This window comes from Contarinia nasturtii, unplaced genomic scaffold (assembly GCF_009176525.2).
Source record: "Contarinia nasturtii isolate CC-2019 unplaced genomic scaffold, AAFC_CNas_1.1 Cnas_scaffold_695, whole genome shotgun sequence".
In the NCBI taxonomy this organism is placed as follows: Eukaryota; Metazoa; Arthropoda; class Insecta; order Diptera; family Cecidomyiidae; genus Contarinia; species Contarinia nasturtii.
In genome coordinates this window covers 11,052,785-11,062,303 of record NW_022198046.1, presented here as the reverse complement: position 1 = coordinate 11,062,303, position 9,519 = coordinate 11,052,785, and the positions used below count along the sequence as shown (strand labels likewise).

The 9,519-nt window shown below is 32.1% G+C and overlaps 3 protein-coding genes across 3 annotated transcripts; all 3 read right to left on the bottom strand.

Annotated features, from left to right (window-relative positions):
• Positions 1-744: 744 nt before the first annotated feature.
• Positions 745-2,613, bottom strand: LOC116340989 (zinc carboxypeptidase-like). The gene is made up of 8 exons (XM_031767794.1): positions 2,245-2,613; positions 1,984-2,176; positions 1,730-1,918; positions 1,583-1,673; positions 1,342-1,502; positions 1,247-1,285; positions 1,086-1,170; positions 745-1,016 (listed from the first exon to the last, which is right to left on the bottom strand). Exons 1-8 carry the CDS (start codon positions 2,532-2,534, stop codon positions 823-825), a joined length of 1,242 nt encoding a protein of 413 aa, XP_031623654.1. The 5' UTR covers positions 2,535-2,613; the 3' UTR covers positions 745-822.
• Positions 2,614-3,558: 945 nt separating this feature from the next.
• LOC116341053 (zinc carboxypeptidase-like) lies at positions 3,559-5,497 on the bottom strand. The gene is made up of 9 exons (XM_031767905.1): positions 5,160-5,497; positions 4,875-5,067; positions 4,609-4,797; positions 4,454-4,547; positions 4,213-4,373; positions 4,117-4,155; positions 3,973-4,057; positions 3,811-3,900; positions 3,559-3,746 (listed from the first exon to the last, which is right to left on the bottom strand). Exons 1-9 carry the CDS (start codon positions 5,447-5,449, stop codon positions 3,637-3,639), a joined length of 1,251 nt encoding a protein of 416 aa, XP_031623765.1. The 5' UTR covers positions 5,450-5,497; the 3' UTR covers positions 3,559-3,636.
• Positions 5,498-6,934: 1,437 nt separating this feature from the next.
• LOC116340742 (zinc carboxypeptidase-like) lies at positions 6,935-8,822 on the bottom strand. Its single transcript, XM_031767382.1, has 9 exons — positions 8,480-8,822; positions 8,226-8,418; positions 7,969-8,157; positions 7,821-7,908; positions 7,595-7,755; positions 7,493-7,531; positions 7,339-7,423; positions 7,183-7,266; positions 6,935-7,114 (listed from the first exon to the last, which is right to left on the bottom strand). The coding sequence occupies exons 1-9, from the start codon at positions 8,767-8,769 to the stop codon at positions 7,005-7,007; spliced, it is 1,239 nt and encodes a 412-aa protein (XP_031623242.1). The 5' UTR covers positions 8,770-8,822; the 3' UTR covers positions 6,935-7,004.
• Between the last annotated feature and the right edge of the window lie 697 nt (positions 8,823-9,519).

Sequence of the window (9,519 nt, the reverse complement as noted above, 5' to 3'; positions counted from 1 at the left end):
GAATAATCATAGAATTGAAGTGAAACCAGTCACAACTGAACTTTATTTTTTCTGTTTTAAAAAAACCAAAACTCTTCAAAAACATTTAATTGCTTTCGATTGATGCCATAAATTTCGAAATCAAATTCAGCCAAGTTACTTTATCAACATTACATTGTTTATACTTTTTGTATGACATATTTCATCAGAGTGACTTTCAATCAAAAAATTTGCTTTGAATCAATTTTGCTGTTAAAGACGTTTATTTTTCAAAAACCTTTATTACGACTTAAACAAAAAATATCACTTGTGTGGGTTAAATTTATGTCATTGACATTCAATGCATTCCAGATAAGAACATTGTGAGTATTGACTGCACGATTAAATGTAAACTCAAAATAGATTATAACTAGCGTTCTAATAAAGTCATTCACCGTTTGTTTTGTCTACAAACAAGAGTAGACTCTTGGATTTTTGTTTACTTGTCGTGAACGTGATTCAAATTCCGATCATGAGCATTCTGATAAGTGTAAATTGAGTTCATGTTGAGAATATGTAATGAAAGTGCCTGAAAGCTTGTAAGAACACAATAAGATGTGTCACAATATTGTATGTATTGTGTTTGTTTTTGTGTATTGGATTTATGACCTGATCTTGATAGACAAATTGGCACTCTACAGCGTACCTATCACGACGATAAGACGGTTTACAATTCTTGTATAATAAAACATTTGGTATTTTTGTTATTTTATTTTTATTCAATCCTCAACCACATGAATGGAACATTATCAGACTTTTTGAAACTTGTTTCATCATTAAAAGTTAATCAACGATCAATGTACTTCACAAATATTTGAGCAATTTTGCTTCTTTTACCAACGCCTTTAGGCCGTCAAGTACTTCCAAGGAATTCGGTATGATTTGATCGGCAGGCAAAATGAAACCATGTTGACCTTTATCTCTAAATTCAAATGTAAACGAAATTGGCACATTCGCTACTCCATAAGCCCAATCGATGCTACTTCCCGATGCCAGATCTATTGAAAAATAAAATGATTTTTGGATCAAAAAACTATTTAAAACTCTGAAAAACCCACAATACTTACATATTGCTTCTGCAATATTTCCCGTCACATAATCGGTTCCGTATCGTTTCGAAATCGCTTCAATGGTTTTTGTACCGATTTGAAACTATGTAAATCAATCGAATTGAATCAATATATATCATTATTATTTCTCAAATTTGAAATGCAACTGTGTGTCTTACCATATCTTTGTGATTTGGCGCATGATCGTATGTGTGCCCCTAAAAGTACCATGATATCAATTATTTAAAAACATAAAACGTTTTCAACGACTCACGAATGGGAAAAGAAGCAGTTGACTGTAGGAATGGAATGACATGTACAATTTAAGATTGTCAACAGTTTTTATAAACTCAGATATCGCAAAAGTTTCGGGCTCTGAAAAAGGCTTCGGACCTGCATAAGTTTCCGAACAGGGATTAGTAGATGAACCAACGTCTAGAATGTGAAAGACAAGATTTGAATAGTTACATTTCGTCTACGTGGTCTGTCCTTTTGTCATACATATATGTACTAACCTCCATGATGAAAATCGAAATTACGATTTGGATCACTTCCAATACAACTTGAAGAACTGTATGGTTGACGTGTTTTTCTCCACATTCGATTCTAGCACAGAATAAAAGTTTAAAATCAACTCAATTTCAAATTAATTTCCAACTTACGGTTGAATGAGTATATGCGTATCCATCGACGTTCAAAACTGGCACAAATACCCAATCATAATTTTCAACTAATTCTTTTATTTGCGGATCACTGGACGATAAGAATTCGTTCAAAATATACGTTGCGGTCGCTGCTGTAATCCATTCTCTTGCGTGGATTGTGGATTCAATAAAAATAGTTGGATTGCCCTATAAAATTAATATCAAAGATTAATCAAAATATAATAAATGCAAAATAATATTGGCGAGAAAACCTTTTTCCTTGACAATTTAACGGCTCGAATTGTTCGATTCTCGTATGATGTGCCAAAATTGTAGTTCGTAAGTTCATTTGGATATTGTTCCAAAAGTTGATCAAGCCAACTATATATGTTCTCCAGATCGTAATATTTTTCCCATCCAAATGTTGCGCGAGGTGTGAATTTTGGTTGCTCGTTATCGATCAATCTACAAAAATTAAAATCTTTAGATATAACTTTCAAATTATTATAAATCAATCAAAATACTAAGTTTACTTTTGCAAATTGTCAACTCTAATTTCATTCTCAAGTTGATATCTTTCGAAAAATTCCGTAATGTCTGCAAATCGATGTGGTGCAACAATAATTTCAGCACTTTTGAAAACCGAAATTGGTGACTCTATGTAAAAGAGACCATTTTGTGAGTTTTCTAAATATTGTAACACTTCCAATTGCTGTTCATTCTGTATTTTGATCGAATAAACTCGATAGTTTTCGAATCGAGCCTTTTCACCAGATGTTAACAGAAAACAAAGTGACAAAATAGCCAATGTTAAAAAATTCATGGCTTCAACACCAAATTTAACGTTCTAGTTGAAGAGAAAGTTGCAATAATAGTTCAAAGTATTGTAGTGATAGGCTCACCGTTTTTCACTCGTATAATTCTAACAAGTAACAACTCTTACCTTTTATAGTCTCGACGATTCGAGTTTGTTAAACGATAAAATACGTAAATCTCCATTAGAATTGTTAAACAAACATTACAGTTTCACTGTATTGCACATTGTCGAGTGCTGATTGTGTTTTGGTATCGCAAATACGTAGGAAAGTATATCGGAAACTGGCAGAACCACAATTACAACATGCACCAATGATAGAATTTAAATGTGAATATATTTGGTGCGATTACGGTGCTGTGAAATTAATTGTTTTATGGAGAAATTGATACATTGTTGGTTATTTCTCTAGTGTTGTGTAAAAAAAAACAATTTTCATGAACTATAAGAATGTCAAACCTTATATACGCGGAAGAAGTACTTTTGGATAAGGTTAGCACTAAAAATATTCGAGCGATTGTGTATTCAAGCTATCAAGTATTGGAATGACATTGGCTGTCAAAATAAATATGTAAAAATTACAAATTTTTTATTTTTGAGATACAGTGTTTCGAATAATTCACACCAATGTCAGCAGACATTAATGGAGTGAAATAATATTTTCAACTGTTTGTTGAATGTCATTCGGAGTTTCCATCCAGTCAAATTCCGAATTTTTTAAATACTTCGCATTACCGTTCATTTTCAATTTCAATCGAATACACATGAAGATAGTTATTATAACGGGCCTTTTTATGTAAACATTCCACAATTCCGGCAAAAAATAATCGCTGTTTCTCACTCATATAATTCTATTTATATTTTTTATCGCTTGCAATCTCGACGATTTGAGTGATAATAATAACAGAAGTCCAATCTCCTTTGGAATTGCCAAACCATAATGTTTGTTTGGCACTTCAATGTATTGGCCAATATTGCAAATATTCCACGAAGAAATTGTTTTCTTATTTGTCATTTTTCAAGAGATAGAATGTACATGATCAATAAAAATATTAACCTTTATTGTTGAACTTAATATGTTTAAAAAGTGTATTTGTACATAAGATTAGAACTAAAAGTATTTAAGCGATTTTGCTTGTTTAGTCATTGCTTTCAAGCCATCAAGTACTTCAACTGCATTTGGAATGATGAAATTGGCGGGCAAAATGAATCCATAATTACCTATATAAGAATTTAAATATTGTAAGAATTCATTCTTATTTCGGTATTTTAAGTAAAACATTACCGTTGCGAGCATCTCTAAATTCAAACGAGTATGTTAAAGATACATTTCGTTGAGCATAGGCCCAATCGATAGAACTGCCTGACGCAAGATCTGTTTGAATCACAAATAAGTTGAAAACGTGTAAAATTCGACATTTATAACATTAAAATATTTTGAGCTCACAAATAGCTTCCGCAATACTGCCAACGATATAATTCGTTCCATAACGTTTCTTAATTCCTTCTTTGGCTTTCAATCCAATTGCATTCTAAAATACAAAATAATATAAAATTTGATTGCATTTATGTAGATTTTTCTTTATCATACCATATCATGAAAGTTCTTTGCGTGGCTTTTGGTGTGTCCCTGAAATGATTTTGTTATTTTATAAAGTGGTATGAAATAATTAAACTCTCATCTCACATATGGGAACAGTAGCATTTGGCCATAAGAATGAAATGATATATACATCTTAATGTTATCAAAATTGCTAACGAATTCAGCCAATGCCTGTGTCTCTTTTTCAGAAAACGGCTTCGTTCCTGCATAGGTCTCGTAGCACGGATTTCTTGAAGCACCAGCCTCTATTTCGATAAGATCAAATATTTTTTAAATAGTAAAAATGATATCACTAGAAAAAAAGATAAAAAAATGATTTGCAAACCGGCGTGATGAAAATCGAAATTTCGATTTAGGTCCGTTCCAACGCAGAATGGATACAACCCATTTGATGATCGTGATTTTCTCCATAAGCGATTCTGAAAATTTGAATTTGAATTTCAAATTTTGTGTAAATATGACATTTAGTGTCCAACTAACCTTCGAATGTGTATAAGAATAACCGTCGACATTAAATACCGGAATGATGACCCAATCATAATTATCGGCCAATTCTTTGATCTCTGGATCATCAGACGTTACCAATTCGTTCAGAATATATGTTGCGGTCGCTGCTGTGACCCATTCTCTTGCGTGGATTGTGGATTCAATGAAAATAAGTGGATTACCCTAAAACAATGAATGTTACAGATAAGCGAATAATTTCCATTTTTTGAATAAAGCAAAAATAATAAAAATATTCAAACCGATTTTCTGGAAAATTTGATGGCACGAAGTGGTCGATTTTCATATGATGTACCGTAGTTGTAGTTTGTAAGTTCATTTGGATATTCTTCCAGCATTTCATCGAGCCATTTATAAATATCATCCAAATCATAGTACTTTTCCCAGCTGAATGTTGCTCGTGACGAAAACTGAGGCTGCTCTTCATCAATTAATCTAGAACAGTTCAAATAATTAATAGATTAATTATTGAATATTCAATCATTTTGATTCACAATTTTATAAATTTCTAAACAATTCGGACAAACTTTTGCAAATTGTTTGATTTGGCCAGAGATTTTATTTCGTATTTTTCAAATAAATCGTTTATATCAGCAAGTTTGTGTGGCGGCACTATTAGTTCGGTGAAATCACCGATTGAATTGGGTGATTCCAAAAATTCGATCCCATCTCGATGGTTTTCGAGCTCTTGTAAAATCCGGAGTTGCTCTTCGTTTTCAACAATCATTGAATATACACGATAATTATCAAAACGAGCTTTTTCACAAAATGCCATATAAAAACTAGCAAAAATCACAACCAAAGTAAGCAAACGCATTTTAACACAGATTTAATTTAAAACGAATGGCTCCTAAACACTCAACATTCTCAGTTAAATATACAAATATATGAATTTGATTATGTTCAATCTCTTTTATAATGTCGATGGCTGTGGTGTAGTGGGAATTTTGGAGTCATTTAACGGTGAGCTTATTTGTGCGGGTCTTGTTTTCTATTAGTTTCACGTACTATTTTTCTCTCATGTTCTCTTTCTTTTTTTGCAAAAAAAAACTAGCTGAATTTAATATTCTAGTTAGCAAACATTCATTTATATGATAAAACTAAATGTCTGGTTTTATTGAATATTTTTATACTGATGACAGTTCTTTGAATTAAAACTATCGCTTTAGCTTCAAAATTTCTATTTTTTTACAAATATCGTCGCAACTTTGCTTCTTTGAGCATAGCTTTTAGGCAGTCCATTGTGTCAAGTGCATTTGCAATGGCTGGTAGAACGAAACCGAAGCGACCTAATTCATTGAATTTTTAGCTGTTTAGAAATTCGGTATGCACTATCAATAGTAAAAATGGGTCTACCGTTACTATCTCTAAATTCGAATATGTATACAAGTGGCACATTTTGACTTGAATACACCCAGTCGATGCTGGTACCTGATGCTACGTCTTTTCCATTGAAAGATATGAAATATTAGTAAACTGTCGATTATATTTATAATATGTGTTACATACATAATACCTCAGAAATGCTACCAACGGTATATCGAGTTCCATATCGCCTTTGAATTGTTTCTTTGGCTCTCAATGCGATCTGATTCTGTGGAAAGAATAATCGTGAGAATTACGTAAAAACTCTCTGTTATAGCTTTGAGCTTACCAAACTTTTGTGATTCACAGGTCGTTGCTTTGAATGACCCTGAAAGATAATATGCACACATTTTTGTTATCTGAACTTACTAGAAAATATTCTAAACTCACGAAAGGAAAGTGTAACATTTGCCTGTATCATTCATACGGAGGACAGATATAATCGGATGTTGTTAAAACTTTTTATAAATTCTGCTAGCATTGCTGACGTACTACTAAATTCACTTGACGTACCCGCACGATGGAAAAAATTTCGATTTGCATCAGCACCAGTTCTTCTCACATTCGATTCTATATTTTAAACGATGGTAAAATAATAAATAAATATCACATCGTTTAAATGAAAACAAATCTTACGCTCGAATGAGAATATGCGTATCAATCGACATTTAGAACTGGAACAAAAACCCAATCATAATTGTTGGCCACTTCTTTGATCTCTGAAGTGCCTTCTCTCCAGTAATTAATAAAAAAGAACACAATAAAAATTGTAACACCAAAAAATGTGTAAAATTCAGAGCAGTGACGAGTTTTGAATAACAATGAACTTGCAATGAACTCATTGCAATATTATTTATAAATAATTTGCATTCAAATGTATCAATAAAGCAAGAACATTATTTATTTAATAAGGTGGAAAGAAACCACAGTTTTTATTTTATGTTTTTTAATCGAATTAGTACATTTTGACTCATAATTTTCGAAAATATTTCTATTTCACATTTATTTTATAAGTATTTAAGAGCCTTGGCCTCTTCGACCATCGCCTTTAAACCATCAACAATTTCTAATGAGTTGGGTATAATTTGGTCGGCTGGGAGTATAAATCCATGGCGTCCTAAATAAAGCAAATACAAACACTTGTGATTATACGAAAATTTCATCAAAAAATATTGCAATGTAAACCTTTGTCTCTGAACTCAAAAGTGAACGAGAGTTTAACATCTTGAGTACCGTATACCCAATCGATTGAACTTCCAGAAGCCAAATCTGAATAAATGCGATAAATCAATAATTGATTAAAATATAAAAAGTTTCATTACATATGAGGTGTGAACTCACAAATCGTTGTGGCAATGGGACCAACTGTGTAATCTGTTTTGTATCTCTTTGCAATAGCCTCTCTTGTTTTTCGTGCAATTTGCATCTGAAAATAAAAAGACGTTTTTCAAAATTGCACATTCCTTCAACGCTTAACAATTTTTATTTAACTTACCATATCACTGTGATTTGGTGCTTGTCTACGAGTATGCCCCTAAAATTTACACAGTATTAGATTGGTTTTTGTTATTGAAATAGATAAGGTACTTTAACTCACATATGGAAACAGCAATAACTGACTGTAAGAATGGAAGGAAATGTATAATTTAATGTTATCAAAAGTTTTGATAAATTCGGTTAGAGCAAGAATTTCTGGTTCAGATAAAGGTTTTGGTCCTGCATATGTTTCAGCACATGGGTTTGTTGAAGCACCAACCTCTAATAGTTTAGAATGAAATTTTAGAAAATAATTGAAAAAATCTACCATTTAAAAAAACACTAACCTGCATGATGAAAATCAAAATTTCGATTGGGATCGGCTCCGATGCAATTATCTGTGTGTGGTTGACGCGTTTTCCTCCACATGCGATCCTATGATCAAGATAAATTATATATCTATAACTTCCAAAATCTTATTCTTTGTAAACTTACATTAGAATGAGTGTAGGCATAACCATCTACATTGACAACTGGAACAAATACCCAGTCATAATTATCGGCCAATTGTCGGATTTCTGCATCTGAAGATGTGAGCAATTCGTTCAAAAAGTACGTGGCTGTTGCTTGTGTAACCCATTCTCGAGCGTGAATTGTTGATTCAATGAAAATTGTTGGATTTCCCTGTAAATGGTCAAAATGTCTCAAATTCATTCCAATATATATCTGATTTTGATATTTTTTCTTCATACTTTTTTGTGTGAAACTTTAATGGCACGTAGAGTACGATTTTCATATGATGTTCCGTAGTTATAGTTGGTGAGCACATTTGGATATTGTTCAAGTAATTCGTCGAGCCAAGCATAGATTGCTGTTAAATCATAATATTGCTTCCATCCAAAACCTGAACGTTCCAGATGTTGGGGTTGCTCTTGGTCAATAACCCTTTTAAAAAATATCAGTCCATTTTATTTTGAATATTTTTAATTGAATAAATGTAAATTACTTTTGCAAATTGGCGATTTTAATTTGATTTTTGATCTTCAATGTTTCGAATAATTCACTAATGTCAGCAAATTTATGGGGTGGCACGATGATTTCCGCTTTTTGTTGAATGCCAGTTGGAGTTTCCAAAAATGAGATGCCATCCAAGCCACTTTCGAATCGTTTCAATACTTCGAATTGTTGTTCATTTTCAACTTCAATCGAATACACACGATAGTTATCATAGCGAGCCTTTTCACTGAAACATGCAACGACGCAGGCAAATAATATTGCCACAATTATCAATTTCATATTTCGCAAAATATATTACAATTCGTTTGAACAAATAAATAACACCTTTTAAACATCGAATGACTGAAGATTCTATAAATTGTGCCTTTTTATACATTATTGTTGCGTAACTCTAATCTTTTGAAATTACATCTTTGAATAAAGTACAATTACCTACGTACAGTTTTTTTTTCTAAATTGATAACGAAGCCTCAATTAAATATCATTCGATTAATTCATTTGGGAATTTTATTTGAAATCAATAAGAAATAACAACAGCAACACATTTGACTCTTACATTTTGAAGTATGAAATCAAACACTTATAAGTGTTATGATAGAAATCTCGCTATGGCGAAATGAAAAATACATTGAACTGGCTACTGAATAATATGTACTTGTTTTTTTTTTACTTCAACTAATTGTGAACTTGAAACAACTGTGTGATTTTCCATATCACATCAAGTTTATCAACATAATTCATTTCTGATGGATGGATAACGGCATGCTTTAAAGCGGTGGGCAACAGTATCGTTAAACTTATCAGAAAATTTTACAAAGCGACATCATCGAAATCTCACGGCTCTAGCGAACTAAACGCACTAATATACAGGTGCACTTTGACTCTGATTCTGTGTATCTGCATGTATTGCAAATTCTGCACTCAATTGTCAATCGTAGCTGCTTGTGAAAACTATTATATCATTTTTCGAATGTGTTCGCTTCAAGGGGCAAACTACTTCACTTTCGTAATTCTTATAATTCAATCTAG